At 37.7% G+C, this 26,561-nt stretch overlaps 1 protein-coding gene across 3 annotated transcripts in view; it reads left to right on the top strand.

The window, feature by feature from the left end:
- Positions 1-26,561, top strand: part of LRP6 (LDL receptor related protein 6) — a 154,795-nt gene that overhangs the window by 79,228 nt on the left and 49,006 nt on the right. For all 3 annotated transcript variants that reach the window (XM_007967688.3, XM_007967686.3, XM_073020489.1), the window contains 5 exons: positions 6,373-6,569; positions 8,964-9,095; positions 11,635-12,031; positions 13,114-13,285; positions 26,040-26,256. In XM_007967688.3, coding sequence (XP_007965879.1) covers positions 6,373-6,569; positions 8,964-9,095; positions 11,635-12,031; positions 13,114-13,285; positions 26,040-26,256 — 1,115 coding nt within the window. The remainder of the gene's footprint in view (positions 1-6,372; positions 6,570-8,963; positions 9,096-11,634; positions 12,032-13,113; positions 13,286-26,039; positions 26,257-26,561) is intronic.

Below are 26,561 nucleotides of genomic sequence, written 5' to 3'. Positions count from 1 at the left end.
GTACCAATCATGCACACTTTTCAGTCTGCTCCCAGTGATTTCTCTTCAGTATGAGGCTTTGTCTGGAAGGGAGCCCAGGAAGGACAATTTTGAGAGTTCACAATAGGTTAAAGTATAGTGCTAGACCTTTCAGTGCCTGACGATGAATTCATTGTATTCACTTACTCTTGAAGTGGCCAGAACGAGTCATAGCTGATTGCTGTTCTCAGATTGGTTTACTAAGCTTTCCAATGTTGTCTGTTTTATGTGTTCTGTCCTGCCAGATGTCCTATTGTTTCTTTCTCGTATCCTGCAGAGGTGCCAATATCAGTCATATCTTAATGGCTCTTGGTAGTTTTCTGTACCATTTTGTATCCTGGGTTTTACCTAGCTTTGTGTTGTGAATGTTGTCCATGGGGTTTGGGGTTCATTACCTAGTTGTTCTCTGTTTTCATGTGGAGGATTTGTGGAGATTTTTAAAAAGCTTTGCCATCACTGCTGATGTTGTCTTCTTAGATATTATTACAACCTCACTGTGGTGAAGGGAGGCTTCCTTCCAAGGTTAAGTTCAGATGTCAGAACTCATGACAGGAGTCCTGTGGTATGATTAAAGAAAGATTTATTACTCACACAAGTGTGCAGTTCTGAGAGAGGGGCAGAAGATGGCTATCTGGGAGGAGATCCAGAAACAAAAACTAAATGAGGGCATGCAGGTGTTTTATAAAGGATAAGTCCAGTTGGTGCAGAGTTCAAAAGAACCACCTTGCAAAGTTCAAAGAATCTCAGAGAGCTAGCAAGAGGTGCCTGGGAGGTATTGGCAGTGGTGAGCTTTATCAGTAAGCTGCAGAATATGACAGACATAGGCAGGAGATGATGCTCAGAGATTGCAAGCACTATGTGAAAACTTCAGTCAGGTTGGAGGAAGTCTCAGTTTCTTTTCTGTGGTCTCCAGGGTGGTGATCCATTTTTTAGTTTCTGTTATTGTTGTGACCTACTATTGAGGAACTGGGCTTGGATCTTAGCTGCCACTTTGGTTCTTAGCAGCCATGATCAACTCCTCCTTGAAGTAACTTGTGTTTCCAGATGGGAATCAGGAGGTGGGCTTACCTGATAATCTCAGCCAGAGAGAAGAAAGGGGAAAACTATATGTGGTTATCCCTACTCTCAGGAACAAGTCATAGTTGGCTGGACAAATCATTATATCACCCTTGCATGATAGTGTTCTTAGTTCTGCCTTTTGTTCAGCTCTGTTAATTACATATTTTCTTAAAAACATTTAATTTTATCAAGCATCCCCAGAGCATTTAGTAAGTGTACCTAATTTGTGCACCTTACCATTGTGTGAGATCCTTGGTATATAAATAAGCTACAGTTCTACTCTCAAAAAGGTTATCTGTTATAGAGTTGTTGGATAGGCAAACAGTTATAAAACAGTTCACTAACTGCTATGAGAACATAGAGAAAGAAAACTAACTTGGCCTGTGGCGGGAGGAAATTAAGAATGGCTATGAAAAGAAAGTGACATTTAAATTTAATGTTAGGGCCGGGCGCAGTGGCTCACGCCTGTAATCCCAACATTTTAGGAGGCCAAGGTGGGCGGATCACCTGAGGTCAGGAGTTTGAGACCAGCCTGGTCAACATGGTGAAACCCCATCTCTACTAAAAATACAAAATTAGCCAGGCATGGTGGTGCATGCCTGTAATCCCAGCTACTTGGGAGGCTGAGGCAAGAGAATCGCTTGAACTCTCGAGGCAGAGGTTACAGTGAGCCAGGATCATGCCACTGCACTCCAGCCTGGGTGACAAGAACAAGACTCTGTCTCAAAAAAAAAATTAGTATAGTATTTACTGATTCTAATAAGCCATTGATTTTAAGAACTTACTGATTTATAAAACTACCACATGAAATGTTCACATTGTAAATGTTATCTTTATATCAGAAATATTAAAATATTGAAAATATGTGTCTTTTTTTTAAAATTTATTTATTATTATTAAACTTCAAGTTGTAGGGTACATGTGCACAACGTGCAGGTTTGCTACATATGTATACTTGTGCCATGTTGGTGTGCTGCACCCATCAACTCGTCATTTACATCAGGTATAACTCCCAATGCAATCCCTCCCCCCTCCCCCCTCCCCATGATAGGCCCCGGTGTGTGATGTTCCCCTTCCCGAGTCCAAGTGATCTCATTGTTCAGTTCCCGCCTATGAGTGAGAACATGCGGTGTTTGGTTTTCTGTTCTTGTGATAGTTTGCTGAGAATGATGGTTTCCAGCTGCATCCATGTCCCTACAAAGGACACAAACTCATCCTTTTTTATGGCTGCATAGTATTCCATGGTGTATATGTGCCACATTTTCTTAATCCAATCTGTCACTGATGGACATTTGGGTTGATTCCAAGTCTTTGCTATTGTGAATAGTGCTGCAATAAACATACGTGTGCATGTGTCTTTATAGCAGCATAATTTATAATCCTTTGGGTATATACCCAGTAATGGGATGGCTGGGTCATATGGTACATCTAGTTCTAGATCCTTGAGGAATCGCCATACTGTTTTCCATAATGGTTGAACTAGTTTACACTCCCACCAACAGTGTAAAAGTGTTCCTATTTCTCCACATCCTCTCCAGCACCTGTTGTTTCCTGACTTTTGAATGATCGCCATTCTAACTGGTGTGAGATGGTATCTCATTGTGGTTTTGATTTGCATTTCTCTGATGGCCAGTGATGATGAGCATTTTTTCATGTGTCTGTTGGCTGTATGAATATCTTCTTTTGAGAAATGTCTGTTCATATCCTTTGCCCACTTTTTGATGGGGTTGTTTGTTTTTTTCTTGTAAATTTGTTTGAGTTCTTTGTAGGTTCTGGATATTAGCCCTTTGTCAGATGAGTAGATTGCAAAAATTTTCTCCCATTCTGTAGGTTGCCTGTTCACTCTGATGGTAGTTTCTTTTGCTGTGCAGAAGCTCTTTAGTTTAATGAGATCCCATTTGTCAATTTTGGCTTTTGCTGCCGTTGCTTTTGGTGTTTTAGACATGAAGTCTTTGCCCATGCCTATGTCCTGAATGGTACTACCTAGGTTTTCCTCTAGGATTTTTATGGTATTAGGTCTAACATTTAAGTCTTGAATCCATCTTGAATTAATTTTCGTATAAGGAGTAAGGAAAGGATCCAGTTTCAGCTTTCTACTTATGGCTAGCCAATTTTCCCAGCACCATTTATTAAATAGGGAATCCTTTCCCCATTTCTTGTTTCTCTCAGGTTTGTCAAAGATCAGATGGCTGTAGATGTGTGGTATTATTTCTGAGGACTCTGTTCTGTTCCATTGGTCTATATCTCTGTTTTGGTACCAGTACCATGCTGTTTTGGTTACTGTAGCCTTGTAGTATAGTTTGAAGTCAGGTAGCGTGATGCCTCCAGCTTTGTTCTTTTGACTTAGGATTGTCTTGGAGATGCGGGCTCTTTTTTGGTTCCATATGAACTTTAAAGCAGTTTTTTCCAATTCTGTGAAGAAGCTCATTGGTAGCTTGATGGGGATGGCATTGAATCTATAAATTACCTTGGGCAGTATGGCCATTTTCACGATATTGATTCTTCCTATCCATGAGCATGGTATGTTCTTCCATTTGTTTGTGTCCTCTTTTATTTCACCGAGCAGTGGTTTGTAGTTCTCCTTGAAGAGGTCCTTTACATCCCTTGTAAGTTGGATTCCTAGGTATTTTATTCTCTTTGAAGCAATTGTGAATGGAAGTTCATTCCTGATTTGGCTCTCTGTTTGACTGTCACTGGTGTATAAGAATGCTTGTGATTTTTGCACATTAATTTTGTATCCTGAGACTTTGCTGAAGTTGCTTATCAGCTTAAGGAGATTTTGGGCTGAGACAATGGGGTTTTCTAAATACACAATCATGTCGTCTGCAAACAGGGACAATTTGACTTCTTCTTTTCCTAACTGAATCCCCTTGATTTCTTTCTCTTGCCTGATTGCCCTAGCCAGAACTTCCAACACTATGTTGAATAGGAGTGGTGAGAGAGGGCATCCCTGTCTTGTGCCAGTTTTCAAAGGGAATTTTTCCAGTTTTTGCCCATTCAGTATGATATTGGCTGAAAATATGTGTCTTAAAATTGAGGAATCATTAATGAAAGTGTTAAGTAGCAAGCATAGTGCTGAATGGATTTTGCATATGTTGTTTAATCTTCATGGTAACTCAGTGAGGATAGATTATTACCTTCCGTTGACGGATGAAGAAATAAAACTTGCAGAAATGGTGTCAGTAATAAGTGTCAAGGGGGGATTTAAGCTCACCTCTGGTTTCTAAGTTTATGCATTCAGTTAATATATAAAATGAATATAGCTTTTAGGGATTTTGCCTTTTCCATTTGTTTATTTTCCTATGTTCAGTAGAGTGAATTTCAACTTTTCACTTAATGATATACAAAGAACTTTTTGAAAGCTTTTTTTTCTTGAGTTTTTCAAAGCAGTTCTTTAAGATGGTGAAATGCCAAGTAACTTAGTTTTAACTACTCCTTATTTTTCATTTGTGTTACTTGTCTTTTTTGGCAGCTTTCTCAGTTCTCTCTGTTTCCACTATGGATTTTGGAAGACTTTAGTGTGAAATATACGGGCCTCTTTAAAATTGAACATAAGCTGTGCCATCACCCTGTAAATAATATAGGCTCTTTAGTAAATTTAATAAAACTGTCCATTTAAAAAGCAGAAGAAAGCACTTCAGGAGAAGGCATTGTGACAGTTCTCTTTGGGAAATGAGAAGGAATAGTAAGCTTTTTACTTAGGGAAGAGAGGATTAAGGAAAATGAGAAAACTGGTGATATGGGTTGGCAGTGCAGGTACCTTGTCTGAATTTATAATGCTTTAGACTAAGACCATTCCATGGGCAATCACAGATGGTAACCCTGCTTACACATAAACATGATCTCAATTGCCTTTAATTTAATATGCTGGTAGTCTGTTAGTAGAAAATGTCAGTTAACCTCAAGGACCTGAAAATTGAATCATCTTTCTTTTTTTTGTTTTTTTGTTTTTTTGTTTTTTGTTTTTTGTTTTTTTTTTGAGACGGAGTCTTGCTCTGTCGCCCAGGCTGCAGTGCAGTGGCGCGGATCTTGGCTCACTGCAAGCTCCGCCTCCCTGGTTCATGCCAATCTCCTGCCTCAGCCTCCGAGTAGCTGGGACTACAGGCGCCCGCCACCATGCCCGGCTAATTTTTTTGTATTTTTTTTTTTTAATAGAGATGGGTTTCATCTTGTTAGCCAGGATGGTCTCGATCTCCTGACCTCGTGATCCGCCCGCCTTGGCCTCCCAAAGTGCTGGGATTACAGGCGTGAGCCACTGTGCCCAGCCTGAATCATCTTTCTTAAGATATACGATACTTCCAATTTCTCTTCAGTAGCTTATGTTTTCCCCTCCCTTTTCCCTTCATTTTTCTTTCCCTTCCTCCCTCTCTACCCATCTCTGCCTCCTGGGTGGGCTATTGGGAAATTGGGAAACATGGATTTATGAAAATATCAAAACATGTATTTTCTTGAATATTATTTTGACTCGAAACGTGATTTGTTCATTATTCCAGAGCATTTGCTTATTCTGTAACTCTGATACTCTACAAAGTTCTGTGCCTTAAGTGCTAACCAGGCTGTCTGCTTTTCCTTTTAAACAGTATGTATTGCTTGTGAACATTTTGGGTCTGCTTTGTCTCATGAACATATTCTACCAGTGACAGGACTTCTTTTTGGCTCCTGAATAGAGTGAAAAGCCAGCTAAGATGATCATTTGCTGGAGCTAGACTGGGCTTTGCAGGGAGAGTGCTACCTGCATGCCATTTTGGCCTCATGTTTATGTTTCATTCTCAGTTATCAAAACCATAAGAAGTGATGGACAAAACAGGCTCAGGTTCTTTGTTCTTTCACATCAAGAAGGAAAAAACCTATTGCTGATATATATCTACTTCAGTGCCAACTGTAACCCCTGTGATTTTTCTCATTACTTACCTTTCTCTGTCTGATGACATGAATTATGTGAAAGGATGGAAGCTGTGAGTCCAGAGATGGTAGCTGAAGAGGAGGATTTGACAGCAGTGCAAACAATGAAAAGGCAGTGCTGTCTCTCTGCCGGGTGTCTTGTACTGAACTTGAGGCCTGCTGCCAAGTTAGGGACTATTCCGAAGTGCTTGTTTGGGGCTTTTGGATACCTTAAAAATATATATGAGTTCATTATGTAAATTATTTTTTTAGGTGTATTTGACCTAATGGTATATATTATTCAAGATTTGTATGTGTTAATGTGAACTAAGATCATTTTAATGGGAGAGGTGATGTTATGATAGAAGAAGAAAATTTAGAAATAAGTTTAAATTTTTCTCTTTGTATTAATAGGCAGGCAGTGGTTAAAGGTTCGCTTCCACATCCTTTTGCCTTGACGTTATTTGAGGACATATTGTACTGGACTGACTGGAGCACACACTCCATTTTGGCTTGCAACAAGTATACTGGTGAGGGTCTGCGTGAAATTCATTCTAACATCTTCTCTCCCATGGATATACATGCCTTCAGCCAACAGAGGCAGCCAAATGGTAAGTGATCCTTGATTTTTAAATTGCAAGTTGGAACAGCTTTGTAGCACTCTAATGTCTGGCTTTAGTGAGAACCAGGAGGAGGGAGGGCATATCCAAAGATAATTGGCGGGAATAAAAATGAGTTAAAATCCTACTTGGGAGGCTGAGGCAAGAGAATCACTTGAACTCGGGAGGCCGAGGTTGCAGTGAGCTGAGATTGCGCCATTGCACTCCAGCTTGGGAGACAGAGCAAGACTCGGTCTCAAAAAAAAAAAAAAAAAAAAAAAAGAGAGTTAAAATCCCAGCACCTTGGGAGACCGAAGCAGGCGGATCATATGAGGTCAGGAGTTTGAGACCAGCCTGGCCAACATGGCAAAAACCCTGTCTCTACTAAAAAATACAAAAATTAATGGGGTGTGGTGGTGTGCACTTGTAGTCCCAGCCACTTGGGAGGCTGAGGCAGGAGAGTCACTTGAACCTGGGAGGTGGAGATTGCAGTGAGCTGAGATTGTGCCACTGCACTCCAGCCTGGGCAACAGAGCGAGACTTTGCTCAAAAAAAAAAAGGGAAAATGTAAAAATATAATTCAGGTTAGGCAATAGCCTAGACCATTTGTAGCCTTGATCGCGCCATTGCACTTCAGCCTGGGCAACAAGAATGAAATTATGTCTCAAAAAAAAAACAAAAAAACACACACAAAAAACCTCCCTCTTCTTTTTAAATGAAAACTCCGTTGATCTAGAATATATTTGAATTTAAGTACCTTAGCTTGCTAAATAAAATACCTACTTAAACTTTTCTGCGTACCCCTCCCACCTTGTTTTCCTTAGTTTTGGTTCTATTTTTGGTCAGCCTTTACAATGACTTGGGCTATGACTGCTGAGAACTTTTAAGAGATGACTGGAATTAGGTTTAAAAGGAATATGAGAATGTTAAGGGTTTGGCACTTTTGTGTAAATAAATGTCTGGCATCTGTCTGAGTGTATTTCAGATTTTATTACATAGCCAAAAATGAAGAGTTTTTGCAACATGTGTTGCCTTATATTAGCTCTTTCAATTTAGGGGGAGATAATCAAATACTGAAAGTGTTATGTTGGAATCTGATGATCATGAGCCCATAAAAATGTTTTTAAATGTATGTGTTACTCTTCTGTACAAAAGAAAACTTTCAGTCACTCGTATGAATTTTTTTTATTCTTCATAGGTCTGAAAAGAGAATTTTCCCTGTTTTTTGTCTGCTTTTTTGAGATGGAGTCTTACTCTGTTGTGCGTTTATGTGATCACGGCTCCCTGCAGCCTCCAACTTCCAGGCTCAAGTGATCTTTCCACCTCAGCCTCCCGAGTAGCGGGGACTACAGGCATATGCCACCACACCTGGCTAATTTTAGTATTTTTTATAGAGGTAGGGTCTCACCATGTTGGTGACCCAGGCTGGTCTCAAACTCTTGGGCTTAAGTGACCCACCTGCCTTGGCCTCCCAAAGTGCTGGGATTACAGTCATGAGCCACCGTGCCTGGCTTCCTGTTTTTCTTTTTAAATGGCTTTGTTGGTCCTTTGTGTTTTACTAATTTGAGAATTTGCAGTTATCTTTCATGTTGGTTACTTTTATCTTTCATGTTCCATTGGTCTCCATCTTATGTTGATTTTTTTCTATGAGTATTGTTTGGACATATCCTTTTCCATAATTTCCAAAGTTTGCTAATTAGTTTTCTCTGCTTTTCATTTTCCCCTTTTTTCTGCTTATCCCTTCTATGTTAATCTTCCCAAGGCATCACTTTTCAACATAATTACTTTTCTTGGCTTTCAGTGTCCTTCACTTTAATCTGTTCCCATTCTTTGTACGTAATTCAGCTTTAGTTCCTTTTAGTTTATAGAAATCTTAACCTCCAGTTACACTGTTCACCTGATTGTCTTACCCAGTTTGTAGTCCCCAAAGTTTTATTCAGATAGCTTTACCATACTTGAAATGTCCTCTTATCTATCCATCCTATCCTTGAAGGCTCCTGTGCTATATACTCCACAAAGCTCTTCAATTCTTTAAACCTCGGTGGGTTTTTTCCCATATGACTCTGTACTTATTGTCTATAATGTGCAGCATAGCACTTAGTTTTATTGGTTTTTTTTTTTTTTTTTTTTAGTTTTACTTTTTGTTAATTTTGTTTAACTGACTGAATTGTAACCTCTTTTAGTGCAGGGATCTCCTGCTTTACTTCTTGTGTATTCCTCTTTGAATACAAAGTACTAAGTAAATTCATACTGATTAATTCCCGTCTTTGCAGATGGTTTGATAGTCAAACACCTGCATGACATTTGGTAATAATTTTGGCTTATCACAGTTGTTCATGTTATGGTTATTAACCTTTGTGTACTTAGTAATCATTGGTATTAATCAATGTGATTTATATTTGACAGCCACAAATCCATGTGGAATTGACAATGGGGGTTGTTCCCATTTGTGTTTGATGTCTCCAGTCAAGCCTTTTTATCAGTGTGCTTGCCCAACTGGGGTCAAACTCCTGGAGAATGGAAAAACCTGCAAAGATGGTAAGAAGATATTATCCAAAATGAAAAATTTTATAACTATTGGAATTCTTTATGATTTGTTTTCTCTATAATCAGCTCTCTAGGTTATACTGCTTTGGGAGACCAGTCACTTAATTTCACACATGGTTATAGAATAGGAGTGTTTTGTTCTGTGGCATCACTTGAATGCTATTTTTTAAATTACTTTAGTGTTTTAAATAACATATTTTTGAAAAAAGTTACTTGTATCTTTTCTGTCAAATCTCGTAGTCATTGATATCACAGTTGATACTTATGGAAATGAGTATTCTCATAAAGAATATATTGTTAACAGGTAGCATTTGTGAATAAAGAACCTCTGTGAAAGAAAGTATGTTTATTAAACTTTTAGCTACAAAGAATATCATGAGATATATTTTATAACATTATTTAAGGACATTTTAAATTGCTTTTTAACAACAGAGAGATTCTTTCAGAGCTAGAAAAAAAAATCCATATTGTACTGTTTAAAACAACTTCTTTTTATACTTAAGAAACACACTTTGCCTCTTCTCCTTACTCTTAATTCCCTATAGAGAGAGGGCATGTTGGAGAAAGTATACTGATTTAGGACATTTTAAGGGACTTCCAGTTTGGAAGAACACCAGTTCTTCTGTTTTTCTTCTTAATGAGAATGTTATTCTTCATTATCACCCCTATGGATCACTATCTGGTTCTCTAGCAACCAGCAAGACCTGGTAAGAAAATTGTTTTATTTAGCTGTGGCTTCTTTATCTAACTCTGAAAAGCAGAAGCCTGTGTTTTGGAGTGTGTTAGAGTCCCTGGCAAGCAGGCCAGGGAGTCAGAGAGATGGAATTGAGTCTGTGTACAGGATGTTTGTTATGACTTGGCATTGATAAATTATCCTCATAGTAAAAGGTGAAGCTGGCTGACTCTTGTCAAATGGTTTCCATGGCAGACAACAATTTGGTTTCAATTTAAAACAAAAGGTTTTTGTAATGTTGCTTTTTTCTTTAAAAATGTAGCCTGATTTAAAACGGAGGATTTATTTTAGCAATAATGGTCTATCTGCTCCCTCACAGCAGTGCAAGTGTACATATTTAACCAGTTTTGAATTTCGTATGTGCATTTGGCATGTAGTAGCCTTAAGTTAACTGTTATGTTTTGATCACCTTGCTCAAATTAACAGCTCTATGACTTCTTTGTGAAGTTCTGGACTGGCTCCTTTTGGTTGTTAGCTGGGGCAGTGAATTGTACAAAGTTATTCCTACTTGGTTCCTGCAGTGGCATTTGGGCTGTATTTTCTTCAAGTTTGATTCATTTATAATTAGCTCTAGAGTGAAAGAGCCGATATTGAGAGGCTTCACTCCTCTTCTCAGTTTTTTTAATTTGTAATTGCAGGTTGATTCTTGAAGTTTATATGCCAGTATTTTGTTTTGGACTCATTTATTTAGCTGGGAATCTTTTCTTGTTCTTTCAGTTGTCAATTTGCTTACTGTCTTTTATTAGTTTCTTATAGTTAGATGATTTTTTGCTAGTGGTTTACTTGAACATTTAAAATGAAAAAAAAATTGAGCTCAGTATCCTCATTCTTAGTTATGTGGTTAAATATTTGGGGCTTGGGCTTAAAACAGTTCATAAATAAACCTGATTTAAAATTCAGTAAAATAAAAATCTGAAAGTCTTTATTTTTTAATACTGTTGGTAAGTATTAGTTTATATTTCTTGAGTACTTACACGTTCAGTACCTTCCTGAGTTTTAGATTTATCTCCTTTAATCCTTACAGCAGCCTTACAAGGTATAGATGAAGAAACTAGGCTTAGAGGGATTAGATATTTTCCCAATGTTTGTGTAGCTTCTTGAATCAAATTATGTTGGATCCACAACTCTTAACCACTGTGTTATGTTTATCTGGTTCCTTCCCCCTACTGCAGCTGTTTGCTTCTCCATAGCTTGCTTTGTCCTCAATTCTGTGAGGTATTGCCCTGTATTTCTCTTTGTTAAGACAGCTTTACTGAGATGTAACTTATATACCATATAAAATCCATCCATTTTTTAAATTGTACAATTCAATGACTTTTTAGTAAACTGACAGAGTTATACAGTTATCACCATGATCCAATTTTAGAACGTTCCTATCAACCACAAAGATTCTTGTCCTAAATTTCTTTATCTTTTTTTTAAAAATGCTTCTTGAACAAAGGATCTATATCCTACATCTCCTTCTCCTTTAATACTCAGCTACTTAGCTTCTTAGTCATTACATAGTCATTATTCATTGTACTTTTAACTAGCTGGATTAATTCCAGTGAAACCATAGAGTGTATCACAACTTAATTTGGAGAGTTAGCCATTAAACAGCTTGACTTCAGAGTAGATTCTTCTTATTTCACTGTATTACTTTCCATTTCCACTGTAAAGAGAGCTCATATCCTTTTGTGTTAATTTATGTATATTTTATATTTTATATTTATTTTTCAGTTCTTGATTCTTTATCTAGAGCAGGTAAATTTTACCTCTGGGTTTCAAACTATTCTTCATTTCACTTTGTTGTTCTAGGTGCCACAGAATTATTGCTTTTAGCTCGAAGGACAGACTTGAGACGCATTTCTTTGGATACACCAGATTTTACAGACATTGTTCTGCAGTTAGAAGACATCCGCCATGCCATTGCCATAGATTACGATCCTGTGGAAGGCTACATCTACTGGACTGATGATGAAGTGAGGGCCATACGCCGTTCATTTATAGATGGATCTGGCAGTCAGTTTGTGGTCACTGCTCAAATTGCCCATCCTGATGGTATTGCTGTGGACTGGGTTGCACGAAATCTTTATTGGACGGACACTGGCACTGATCGAATAGAAGTGACAAGGCTCAATGGGACCATGAGGAAGATCTTGATTTCAGAGGACTTAGAGGAACCCCGGGCTATTGTGTTAGATCCCATGGTTGGGTAAGAAGCTCTACTGATAGCAAATTCTGTGTGGTGTTTCTGTTTTTCACAGGTTCCTAAAAACATTGACTAAGATAACATGACATATAACATGACATACATATATATACATATATATAGGTTTCCAGTAAACAGCTCGTTAATGACCGTCTATTTTTAGGATATGGTGATTGGAATACAATCTCAAGTTTAAAATTTGCTAGTTTTTTGCATTGGATGTCTTAGATATTTTTTCTTTCTAAATTAAGTCCATGTTTGCTAACTTTGGGTGTTGTCTGCAGATTTTGCTCGAATTGCATCATTACCATGAAAAATGTGGAAAGAAATTGTTTTGAGAACTCTTTCCCTTCCCCTAGAAGCTTTAATTCCAGTTTCAGTACTTTATAGTAAGAATATAGCTTACTTTTATTTCCCTAAATACATGAATAACTTGATTTCCAAAACTTTGTCAGCCCATGCAGCTTTACTTCTAGTTTGTTGTTGTTTGTTTGTTTGTTTTGTTTTACCATGCCACCCGGATCATAGTCCAGGGAAGTACAACTTTTTACATACTCAACAATTTTATTATTACTATGAGATTTATTCTGAGGATGAGCATAGTGACAAATTACACCTCAGTATGTACCAATGCCTTAGAGCCATTTAAACATCCAGGAGTCATAAGAATCACTTAGCACTGCGGCAAGAAATAGTTATTTTGAGAATTCAGTTTGCCATCTGACTAATACTGCTGCGATAAGCCTTTTGTGCCAGAGATGACAAGCCACCAAGGAAAAGAGAGAAAGTTCATGGAAAAGGGCACACAACGTTTTTTTTAAAAAAAGAAGTAAAACTGTAATCTCATTATTGGGAGGCATTTTCAGGATTGGCTCTAGAACACGCTGTTTGATCTGAAAATTTCCCACAATCTTATATACTGCTGTGATAAATGTCTTAAACACACTCTTCATATGCTTTTTTTCCCCTTCTATGGCATTAACTGATGATACCAGTGTAATAGGAGGGGTGGATCTCACCTTTAGAATATCTGAAAGTTACATTTTATTATCTATTTTTAGCTCATTTTCTGTATCCTTCTATAGGTACATGTATTGGACTGACTGGGGAGAAATTCCGAAAATTGAGCGAGCAGCTCTGGATGGTTCTGACCGTGTAGTATTGGTTAACACTTCTCTTGGATGGCCAAATGGTTTAGCCTTGGATTATGATGAAGGCAAAATATACTGGGGAGATGCCAAAACAGACAAGATTGAGGTTTGTTTTTTGCTTTTTCATTTTCAAGCCACTTTTTTAATGGGTTTTGAGTTGACAGTATAATAATTTGAGTACAGATATTCTTTCTTCTTAACAGTTGTCTGGGGTGCCAAAGGTACATTTTACAGAAATTTTACTCAACCTTCATGATTCTAGGGATAATATATTCTCTTCCACGTAATCCTAGTGTAGAGAGATGTATTGGTATGAGAAATGGCTGTTGATCAATTTCTAGTCTTAAAAGGTTATATAAGTGATTTTCATCATTTTGGGTAAAGACACTGCCTGAATTTCCTAGGGGTAATTTCTGCAAACCAAAATTATGTAAGCTCTATACTGGAAGAACTGGCTGTCCTAAGTTAGGAAAACAAAGTCCGTGTGTGTGTGTGTGTGTGTGTGTGTATCTTTTATTGCTGTTACTGGTGTTGGGGTGGATGGTAGAATATGTTAAATAATATGCTGGTTACATGCAAACAATTTTAAAATTGATTTATGGGCTGTGTGGGAGCAAGACTAATTAACCAAAGGTTGGCAAAAAAATATTTACCAAGTGGTAGAATTAAGTTTGTGGCAATCAAATAGATTATGGTGAAAATAATCAGTGATTAATATTTTATCACAATGTTTTGTTAGTGGCATATATCTCTGATATTGGTGTTAAGTCTAAAAAACAACTTCGAATTAGACTTTGCTACAGGTCTTATGGATCACATAGATAAAACAGAGTTAGGATCTCAGTTTTCCTTTGGGGGTAACTTCTCATACAAGGATGGCTTTAAATAACTCTTCAGAGAGACACTGTACACATCTAATGGACAGAAAATTCAGACTCTAGAACAGTTGTTTTAGAAAGGTATTCTGTAGAGTACCTATGACTCTGAGGGAATAATGACTTAAAGGGCCTTGCTTCCAAAATGGAAACTTGGAATAGAAGAAACCCCGTTAGTATTCCATCAGGCTCAAATACTGAAAATGGCATCTGTTGTTCTTGCAGCTGGTTTTCATTAATAGAAACTTTTGCATAGACTCCATAAATTTTCTCCCTGTTAGTATTTCACTGCCTCCCACTCTTTTCAAATCCAAGTTGATGTTTGAATCTTTTAACAGTTGGAGTGCATTGCTAATGAGACAGAGGTTATGAGTTCATGTTTCAGACAGGCTTTTAGCTTCATTTTGGTCTGCCTCAATATAGATTGCCTACCTAATCCCATCTAGTCCACACCTGTGGATTATGAACTATACATGAGTGTATAGGTATGAGTATGCTTAGGAAAACAGTTTAAAGCCCATATATTTTAGAAGAATATCTGCAAGAAAATTTACGTAAGGAATGCATTCAATTTATTATCACACAAGGTTTTTAAAATTCCATATTTGGTTTTGCCCGTCTTAGCCTGTTATAACTGACTGATTAGCCTGAAAATAAAATCATTTGTTTCTTACTGAGAATATTTCAAGGCTCATTTTTCCCACTTTAGGTATAATACTTTAGATACAGAAATTTATTCAGAATAACAAATAGTTCAGAAGGGATTCAGATAACGACATCACAATTTATGGAGTTCTGAGTGACTGTCTTTAAGAATAAAAATTAATACACTTTATATAACAATATATAATATTGAATAAATAGGATGTATTTTCCTAGTTTGTAGTGAGTGCAGTAGATTTTAAAATTAGAATTCCTTTTCTGGCCACTTTGTTATGTTTTCTTGAGCTATGCTCATATATATATACATACACACACATACATATAGTGGCGTCATTGGCTCCTTCAGCCTTTCTTTCCTTCTTCCCTGTATGGTACCAGCATCCATAAACCTGTTTTTAATTTTTTTCATTCGTTTGTTCATTCGTTCATTTGTTCCTTCATTCATTCATTCTTTTAATCTGCAAAGGCTCTGTCACCCATAAATCTTGTTTTTAGATCCATCTTTCTCCTTCTAGGTTTGCTGGAACACAACTGCTGTTTGGTTTTTGTCCCCTTTTTATAGATTGATGTTTGTGGTAAATTTACTTCTGTATACATGAAGACCTCCCTTTATAATTTCCCCTGGAGATTCTGATGAGTTTTCACTATTAGGAAATCAGAGCCTTTGCCATTTTATTTACATAGGCACATCTAGGAAATAAAGAGAGCATATAGTTATTTATTCCCTTCTTATGTTGATGTAAAATCTGATACTTGGCAAACTAAAGAAAGAGTGCAGCTCTTCGTCTAAATTAGTCTTGCATAACTGGGGGAGAAAAACTGGAGTTTCCCATCCTGAGACTAGTAGTGATTCTAGGAGCAACTGCTTCTACCAGCTTTTCATCTCCCTTGACTTGATAATACTGAACTTGAAAACTTTTAGAAAGATATGTAATTTTAAAAATCCCTCTTTTTCCAAGAAGTGTATTTGCTAGCCTTTTGTTAGTGGCAGCTGATCCCAGATACTGATCTAACCCTAGTCTGGGTGACATTGTCCCTTCTAGTCCCATTTTCCTTAGAAAGCTTCCTAGCTTTTGTCATGCCTAAAAATGAAAGCTGCTTTTCGCTGGGACTGTAAGAGAGTATCAAATTATGGTTGTGTTAACCCTGTTCTCTTCTGAAAGACTTAAGAGCTGTTTGGTTGGCCAGGCGCGGTGGCTCACGCCTGTAATCCCAGTACTTTGGGAGGCTGAGGCGGGTGGATCACGAGGTCAGGAGTTCGAGACCAGCCTGGCCAACATGGCAAAACCCTGTCTCTAGTAAAAATACAAAAATTAGCTGGGTGTGGTGGCGGGCACCTGTAATCCCAGCTACTTGGGAGGCTGAGACAGGAGAATCGCTTGAACCCTGCAGGCGGAAGTTGCAGTGAGCCAAGATTATGCCATTGTACTCCAGCCTGGGAGACAAGATGCAAGACTCTGTCTCAAAAAAAAGAGTCTGTTTGGGATCACACTGTTGTATATGTGTTTATATACATTTGGAAAGAAAAGATAATTATTTGGTAAATTATGTAGCAAGGTAAGACATAGGAAACCTATGTGGCTTGAGTGGATCACATGGGAAAGTCTCATTGTGTTCACTCATTTATGCTACCTGCTCACTTAGTGGAAATTCTTTAGATCAGCTTCTCACTTCCTCTTTTGTAGGTGGTGGTATGACCAGATGCTGGCTACATTAGGGAAACCAGGGAAAAGGAATGGGGGATTCTGGGTATTAGATGTGTTTTTATATTATACAGAGTTGTAGAAAGAATGACTAGATTTAACCTAAGCTTCTGGAAGGAGGGATTGAGCATAGGGCATTGCTAATGATGTCACATTTTTTATAAAAAAAAAAAAAGGTTGTGGTATTTGGCTCCTGCTTTAATAGAATAACATATATGTGAGGGTATGTCTGTTTTCCCTACTTATCAGGTGATAGTGGCCACCTATCTGTAGGTGTTATTTAAAAGGTGCTTGCTAGTACTTGTTTATGTCTCTTCTTCATTATGCTGAAATGACTTCATTGCCTTTTGTGGACAAACCTAGTTTACTTGTCTGCACTGTACTTCTGCCACCATCCCCTCCTCGCCTCCCGATTTTTACTATATTGTTGTGGGGCCTTCCCATAATAAGTACTAAAGCATTGGCAGAAAGAATAATTTTCATGTTTTTGATAGGGGAAAGATCAAAAGCCTTTATTTCGATTTTGTATGACCCTGCAGGAGACAGAACAACATTGTCTTAACAGCATCCTTTTTTTTGGGGGGGGTCAGGTTTTACTGCTGAAAACGTCTGTTGCACTGAGGGCCTGTAGTACTTCTTACTAATAGCAAAGATATGTCATTGATAGTTTATAGGTTTAAAGCACTTTTGCCATGGTGTAAAATTCAGAATATACTATTAGCTTATATTTTCTTGAGGTTACTTTTCTTGTTGTATACCCATTTAACTGATTGACAAAAATCAACATGTTTCTAATCTTTGGTTTTATTGAAAATAGTAGTGTTGTCATAGCTAAATTTTTCTCACAGTTTCTTTTTTCTTTTTCTTATTTATTTATTTATTTTGAGATGGAGTCTCACTATTTCGCCCAGGCTGGAATGCAGTGGTGCGATATAAGCTCACTTCATGCAAGCTCCGCCTCCCGGGTTCATGCCATTTTCCTGCCTCAGCCTCCTAAGTAGCTGGGACTACCGGCATCTGCCACCATTCCTGGCTAAGTTTTTGTATTTTTAGTAGAGACAGGGTTTCACCATGTTAGCCAGGCTGGTGAGCCACCTGCCTCGGCTTCCCAAAGCATTGGGATTACAGGCGTGAGCCACTGCACCTGGCTTTTTTTTTTTTTTTTTTTTTTTTTTTTGAGACTTTGTCTCACTCCGTCGCCCAGGCTGGAGTACAGTGGCGTGATCTCAGCTCACTGCAACCTCTGCCTCCCAGGCTCAAGTGATACCCCTGCCTCAGCCTCCCGAGTAGCTGGGATTACAGGCACACGCCACCACGCCTGGCTAATTTTTGTATTTTTGGTAGAGACGGGATTTCTCCATGTTGACCAGGCAGGCCTCGAACTCCTGACCTCAAATGATCCACCCATCTCGGCCTCCCAAAGTGTTGAGATTATAGGCATAAGCCACCATGCCTGACCTATTTTTTCATTATATACTTTTTATTTTGGTTTCTCCTCCCCACTTTCATTTCTGAGTTTCTACTGACAATGCAGCAACACCTGATAGTATAGGTAAAAAGATTTTCCTGTCTACTTTAAGAACATGTGTATTTGCTTTAAATCTTAGAGTAAGCTTCCCTGCTTTAAGAGGATACAATGTCCATAGCTAGTTTTGTACAAACCTAATTTTACCTGGCACAACTTTGTTGGGAAACAGAAACAAAGATTATTAGAACCTTTAGTACCAAGAAATTTTGAATAAAGAAGGTATTATTTTGTATAATGTGTACTGAAAACTTGGCATTTGGTGAATGTTCTGTTTCATATTCTAAGCCTGAAATTGCAGGGCTACATTTTCCTATGATAACTTCCTTTATTTCATCAATACCCTAATAAGGAAATTTGTTTCCCAAGTATTCAAACTTCTTTGTTAAAGGAATTTCTTTGTCTGGTATTTTGCCTTTGTATTTTTTTTTTTTTTTTTTTTTTTTTTTTTGAGACGGAGTCTCGCTCTGTCGCCCAGGCTGGAGTGCAGTGGCGCCATCTCGGCTCACAGCAAGCTCCGCCTCCCGGGTTCACACCATTCTCCTGCCTCAGCCTCCCGAGTAGCTGGGACTACAGGCGCCCGCCACCACGCCCGGCTAATTTTTTGTATTTTTAGTAGAGACGGGGTTTCACTGTGGTCTCGATCTCCTGACCTTGTGATCCGCCCGCCTCGGCCTCCCGAAGTGCTGGGATTACAAGCAAGAGCCACCGCGCCCAGCCCAACCTTTGTATTGTTAAAAACATATAGGAACTTGTTGATAATTTTTTTTACTGTTGGTTTGTAAGATTAATTCCTCTTTAAGAAATTATAATAAAAAAATCTATTGTTGAGGCTGTTCTGATAATATTACAAGTATCAACAAGTACTTTTGAATCTTTGCCAATTTATAACATTAAAATTGATTATACCTTCAGTTTGAGGCTGGTCACGGTGGCTCACGCCTGTAATCCAGCACTTTGGGAGACTGATGTGTGCTGATCACTTGAGGCCAGGAGTTTAAGACCAGCCTGGCCAACATGGTAAAACCCCGTCTTTACTAAAGATACAAAAATTAACCCAACGTGGTGGCATGTGCCTGTAATCCCAGCTATTTAGGAGACTGAGACACAAGAATCATTTGAACACAGGAGGCGGAGGTTGCAGTGAGCTGAGATCAGGCCACTGCACTCCAGCATGGACAACACAGCAAGACTCTGCTTTAAAAAAAAAAAAAGAAAGATTGATTATACTTTCAGTTTGAGAAATATTTAAAATAATTAATTTAAATACCTGAATATTTGCCCATATGTGCTACTTTACCACACAATATGTACTGTATGTTAGTGTGGATATATATTTCTCCCCAAATCTTCATAACATATGATCACGGAAGAATTATATTGATAAACTCCATCATTAGATTCCTCAACTCAGCAGAGCACCTGGATTTTGGATTTATGTTCATTGAGTTGTAAACATGGTGCTGTCCTGTTGTGTTATGTTGTGTCTGGGGTACATCGCATAACAATAAATTTGTGAACTCCTATTTGAAAGTTGCCAGTTGATTATTGGGCACAGTGGCTCACACTTGTAATCCCAGCACTTTGGGAGGGTTGAGGTGGGAGGATCCCTTGAGGCTAGGAGTTTGAAACCAGCCTGGGTAACACAATGAGATCCCTGGCTCTACAGAAAATAAAAATTAGCTGGGCATGGTAGTACACTCCTGGAGTTCCAGCTACTTGGGAGGCTGAAGTGGGAAGATCACTTGAGCCCACGAGTTTGAGACCAGCCTGGGCAACGTGGCAAAACCTCGTCTTTACAAAATTGCAAAAATTAGCCAGGCATGATGGTATGCAACTATAGTCCCAGCTACTCTGGAGGCTGAGGTAGGAGGATTACTTGAGTCTGGGAGGCAGAGGTTGCAGTGAACTGAGATCATGCCACTGAACTCCAGCTTGGGCAACAGAGCAAGATATGTCACCCAAAAAACAAAAGAATTTATTTTAGCTGTGCTTAAAAAGAATGAGAGCAAAGAGGGCGGTTTTCCCTTGTTGACATGTTAATCTTTTCCCTATTAGGTTTTTGGGGCCTCAGGACAGCGAGGCTTTCAGAAGTGTCTTATGAAGCAGTTGAGTATAATTGATCAGGATGTTGACATTCATCATCATGATGCCTTCATCTGGAACTCTGTTCTCAATTTTTTTGTTTCCTGGAGTAATTCAGGTTTTAGAAAGCTTTGGTCACAGTAGTAATTTTTAGCTCTAACAGAAAAAGAGCATAGTAATTGCAAATATTTAATATTCAGTGCAAAAAATATTATATAATTAACCAGAGTAACTATGATACTTTAATTCTTTTCATATTAAAATCACTTATATGTACTCAGACATAAGGTATCTTGAAATAGGTTAAAAGGCCTTGAATATAGCACTGTAATTGCCCCTACCTCTCTCTTAAATAGGTGCGTGGTGTCCCTTTACTTCACCTACTGGGTCCAAAGCATTTCTTTATACTTGTCTCTCAGTGAGATTTGGCATGATTGAAATGTTGTTTCCGTGGATAAATATTCTATGTTTTAAAATCCCTTTTATGTGAAATTATATTTTATGTTCTATGAAGTTGTATCAGAAAAATATACTCCCCAACCCTCAGTCGTATCTGTCTCTCTTATGTGTAAGCTTTTAATTAACTGCTTGTTTTGGATATTGTCTGGAACAGTAGAAGAGGATGGTTCATTTTGGGCATAATTTGAGTTTCTCTTCTAGAACTTTATAGCATTCCCACTCTAGCACATTTTATGGTGGGTGCTTGGTTGTCCTCCTGCATCTATTCCTTGAACTTGTCTTGTCAAGTGAAGTTGCATAGCAGCAATTTTGGTAGTAGACTGGCTGCATTCCAAGATTGCATGGGCAATCCTGTCTTGACATTTAATGAGCTAATGAAATGACTCAAAGACTGGATGTGATGTCTGTAGAAGATTTGCCATTACCTTTCTTTGTGCAGATAATGTTATGGTTAACCCACGTCTATTTCCTCTTGTAGCCTATATTCTCGGTGTGGTTTAGAATATTTCAGAATGTTAAACCAATGCCACAGTGTGGTCAAAGCAGCTGAAACCACTGGAGACTCTGGTTCAGATTCGGAGTTAGATTTTAGAAGTGACAGAAGCCTAATTTCAGTTTAATTAAACCACTCTGAGGTAATACAGTGAAGTAAACCCTTAAGAGTTGCCAGATTTAATTAACATTGGCACAGTTTTTAAAGCATAAGTGTAATCTTTTGGAATTGCCTAAAGTGGTTCATTTGTTCTGGGTTCAGAATATACAAACAAGCTTTTGCCAGGATTTGTGTTATTTTAAACATAAGGGGCTTAAACTGTATTTATAAAACTAGTAACCTGTCCAAAACTTTTACAGGAATATGAGAAATGGAATAGTGATTTCTTTAAGACAAAGCAACATGTTCTTATTTCACTATGGTAACTTGTGCCCAGTAGAAAAAGATTGTGTGGCTGGTACATGAAAAATACTTAGTGGAGAAGTCAGTTTTCTAATAGTGTCACCTCTACAAAAGTAATGGAAGGAAACATTTCAGAAATTGGACTTTGTGTGAAGGAAAATACATTATCTGTGTGTTTAGATTCAAAGTCTCACAGTCAGATATTGTTTTAGTTGGTGATCCCTTAATCTTTTCAGAGGATCTTTATAATTCCTTTCTATATCATATTAACAAAAACAATAATAGCATTTAATTTAATTTAATTAATTTATTTATTTTGAGACTGAGTCTCGCTCTGTTGCCCAGGCTGGAGTGCAGTAGGGCGAGATCGGCTCACTGCAAGCTCCGCCTCCCGGGTTCACACTATTCTTCTGCCTCAACCTCCTGAGTAGTCCGGAGTAGTCCTGGGACTACAGGTGCCTGCCACCACACCCAGCTAATTTCTTTGTGTGTATTTTTAGTGGAGACGGGGTTTCACCATGTTAGCCAGGATGGTCTCGATCTCCTGACCTCGTGATATGCCTGCCTTGGCCCCCCAAAGTGCTGGGATTATAGGCGTGAGCCACCACGCCCGGCTGATAATAGCATTTGTTAATAACAGCAGTTATCATCATCATTATTATTTGTGTGTCCTTGGGCTTGCTTCTTAGCTTTTTCTCTTCATTTTTCAAAAATTATGGAAAATGTCAGAGTATAGAAAGCAGAGTAGAGATGACCATGCACTACCTAGTTTTAACCATTGTTAGTACATGGCTGATCTAGACTGTAGTATGTCTTAAGTGGGAGGATTAAGGAGTTGGCAGAAATGGGTTTTCTAATAATATATCTATGATCTTGATACTTCCTTTTTGACATAGCCTAAAAGAAATGAAAGAATCAGGTCTTTGGCGCTCCTTCTAACCTCTTAGCTAATGTTTTATATGTAAACTTGCAAATGTGACAAGAAGAAAAAAAAGTAGTTTGTTTTTATTTTTCTGTCAAAGACGTGTGTGTATGTGTGTGTGTGTGTGTAGTAATTTTAACTTCATATTAGAATTAAATAGTGTATAGCTGGGAGGAAAGAAAGACCAAATAAAAGACATTTGTTTGAAGCTTTACTGAGCCTGATCGATCTGAGGTAAGCCTGAAGGTGACAGGTATAGAGGGGACAGTGATGTAAACTAAAAAAGGAGCCAGTTAATTTTCTTATATGCTGTATATAGTAACCACTCTGAAGACTCTAATCCAGCACAGTGCAATATGTAGCCACTAATTACATGTGGCTCTGCAGAACTTAAAATGTGCCTAGGTTGAATTGGGATGTACTTTAATTGTAAAACACATACTAAGAAGACCTAGTATAAAGAAAAAAAAAACATAGATGTCATTAATAAAATTTTAATATTGATTACATGTTGAGAGAAAAGAATTTTGGATGTGTTAGATTAAATAAAGTATATTAAATTCTGTCTATTGTTTTATACTATTTTTTACTCATATTATTTCTTTTATTCTAGAAAATCTTTTTCTCTTTGTCCAAATTCTAATTCTTCAAGATGAATTTCAACTCCTATTATTTCCTGAAGTTTTTCCTGATTACTTACAGAGAGTGTAATTATTTGTATAATTTTAGTGTAAATATCATTTACCTCCCCAATTAGATTGTAATACCTTAGCTGGAAGAGGCCCTGTTCAAACTTCTCAGCATTCATCATGTCTATCATGGTGATTTGCATTTACTAGATGTCTTTACTAATGTTGTTTGATTTGCAGGGAAGTGAATTAGGGGTCTGGTAGAGCAGCAAAAGTGTACTCATGTGAAATTGTCAAATATTTGCTTTTTTTTGTTTACTGTTTTAGTTACTTTATATCTAACTAGCAAAAGTAAACAATAAAAATGGGAGTAGGAAATGGGAGGCTGTAGCTGTGTAGTTTCCTACTGGTTTCAGGATAGATAAAGGTCTCTTGGTTTTTGTCTTCAGTGTAACAGTGAGTGGTTGTTTTGGTCTTTTATTTTCATGTATTCTTTTATTTTTACGTATTTTTATTTTGAAGCACTACATTAAATAATTAAATACAATCGTGTAGCTGTTTACATTTAGGAACTAAAGCATTTTAATAAAATGATTTTAAAGGGCAGGAACCAGTATTTGCCAGGTAGTGCACCTAATACTGTGCTATATATTTAGCATTATTTTATTTGATCCTTAATTAATTCAGTGATAGCAGTGGCGCTGTCCCTATTTTTTTTTTTTTTTTTTTTTTTTTTTTTGAGACAGAGTCTCGCTCTGTTGCCAGGTTGGAGTGCAGTGGCACGATCTCCGCTCACTGCAGCCTCAGCCTCCTGGGTTCAAGCGATTCTCCTGCCTCAGCCTACCAGGTGGCTGGGACTACAGGTGTGCGCCACCATGCCCAGCTAATTTTTTGTATTTTTAGTAGAGACAGGGTTTCACCATGTTGGCCAGGATGGTCTTCATCTCTTGACCTCGTGGTCCGCCCATCTCAGCCTCCCAAAGTGCTGGGATTACAGACATAAGCCACCGCACCTGGCCCACTGTCCCTATTTTATTTGTGAGAACTTGCTTAAGGGTACCCACTGAGTGATAAAGCTTATATTTGAATCTGTTTCTGCCACGGTATTACTTGCTGATGATGAGAAATTTTTTAGAGAATAGGAGAATGAAGGGAAACTGGTAAATAGAAGACGCAAAATTATGTTTATTAAAAAATAGGTCTTGGAATTGTGGTATTTATTATTTTTCTCACAATGATTTTTAATTTAATTCTTACCTGTTTTCTTTCTTTTTTAAAATTTTTTTCCTAGGCTGGAGTTACTTAGGCTGGAGTGCAGTCGCTTGATTATAGCTCACTGCAGCCTCAAACTCCTGGGCTCAAGCGATCTGCCTGCCTCAGCCTCCTGAGTAGCTAGGACTACAGGCTTATCCCACCATACCTGACTAATTTTTTGGTATTTTTTGTAGAGACAGGGCCTTGCCATTTTGTCCAGGCTGGTCTTGAACTCTGGGCTTCAGTGATCCTCCTGCCTTGGCCTTCCAAAGTGCTGGGATTATAGGCATGAGCCACCATACCCAGTCCCGTTTTCCTAATTCATACTTAATCATCCATCTTTTGTTTAAGCTATTTATTTATCAGAATAAACAAAAATGTTGTAAAGTGATATAGCTGAAAGAGAAAAGATTTTGTTAGTTGATCCTGTAATAGTTTTGAAGTAGAAATATAAGTGTTATTCTTTAAAAGTTTAATATTGGGCATCTAGTTTATGCTTTTACACCAGCAAATTTTAATAGGAAGGCCAACATTTGAATGTAAAGATCAGCAAAATTAGTGTAATTTATTAAATGTAAGATAATGCAAAATAAGATAGAACTAAATAAGATAAGATAGAACTAAATCTAAGAATAAAACCAAGTCAGGCATATTTTAACATACCACAAACTTGGAAGAAAGTTATGTTTTAGTGTTGTATAATACGGAATATTTATCACTCTGTGTTGGGTGCTCCCTGATAGACTGATTGAACTGTCCCTAATGCAGAACATAGGTTCACTGTTAAGTATATGACATTTTAGATGAGGTAGCAGTACATGCTCCTGGAAATGCAGTTGGAAATGCTGCAGTAGAAACTGAGAAGACCTTGTTCTGTTCTGAAAGATGGAGCAAGCCTTCCAGAGTCCCATTGTTCAAGTCCCTACCTGAGACCATTTCTGCCACTTAAAGGGGCCTGTGTGCTGGGCAAATTAGCCTTTAGAAATGTTATTTCATACTAAAAACAGGTACATGTGAACAATATCTGCTCCTACCCCGCAAAAAAGTTTCAGATATAATCGTATATGCAAATATTAGTTATATTATGTCAATAAAGGTATCCCAAGTTAAGTCAACACTGAGTAGTGCATGGTGAATGCACTGTGAATGCAATATGAATGCCAGAGTGAATTTAATAATGTTACTATTAGGTAGTTGGAAAGAGAAGGTACATCCTAGTTTCTTGAAACTTAGATGCAGAGAGGGTGTCATATAATCCAGATAGACTTTTGTGATTATAATCTCAGGAATGAGAGATTTATTGAGATCCGTTTTATCTGTTATTTGTTGTTACTGACAACAACAACAAAATAAAAAGCACGCTAAGTGGAAAGAGTCCTGAAAAAGACATCAACTGTGTTTACAAGCTCTGTGACCTTACATAAATCTCAGTTTCCATAGGCAAAGCTCTCAGGATAAAATAAAATATGTTATAAAACAAAACATATGATAAAACAATGTATGTGAAGGTACATTATAATTTGAAAATAAATGTGCAAACTTAAGGTGATGATACTGTATTTTTAATTTTGCCACAGTCATTTAATAGAAGAGTTGCATAATCTAAAGTTGACAGAATTTTTAGAAGCAAGAATAATAATGAGATTGGGGGGGAAAGTGGTCAAATAGAGGCTTATATGGAATATTTGAAATCATTCTTATGAAATTATCATGTAATTTTGAGAAATCATTGTAATAGGAATACCAAGATGACTCTTGGATTTTTATACAACAGGCAGTTGGATTTGTTATTTTTGCATGAAGAATAAATACATGGTTCATCCTCTTCTCTTTTGAATTTAAACCTGAAGGTTATGAATACTGATGGCACTGGGAGACGAGTACTAGTGGAAGACAAAATTCCTCACATATTTGGATTTACTTTGTTGGGTGACTACGTTTACTGGACTGACTGGCAGAGGCGTAGCATTGAAAGAGTACATAAACGAAGTGCAGAGAGGGAAGTGATCATAGATCAGCTGCCTGACCTCATGGGCCTAAAGGCCACAAATGTTCATCGAGTGATTGGTAAGTAACTCCAAAGCTTTCTTAGAAACGGAAACCAGGAAACTCCAAAGCTTTCTTAGAAACGGAAACCAGGAATGAAAAAAGATGGAGATAGTCAGCAGTGTAAATTATTCATGTTTTGAGGCAATTTAGAAATCTTCTTTACCCCCTTCTTTTTATACTGAGAAGGGACCTTTTAAATGTTGACTTTACTACTCTAGCTACCCAGGTTTGAATTGAAGGACTGAATACATATGCACAGGCACACCTTCATCCAAAGAATTCAGTCTGATAGTATGAATAACACACCTTATTTTAAAGCTTAC

This window comes from Chlorocebus sabaeus, chromosome 11, assembly GCF_047675955.1.
Source record: "Chlorocebus sabaeus isolate Y175 chromosome 11, mChlSab1.0.hap1, whole genome shotgun sequence".
Lineage (NCBI taxonomy): Eukaryota > Metazoa > Chordata > Mammalia > Primates > Cercopithecidae > Chlorocebus > Chlorocebus sabaeus.
This window is presented reverse-complemented; position numbering and strand designations above follow the sequence as displayed.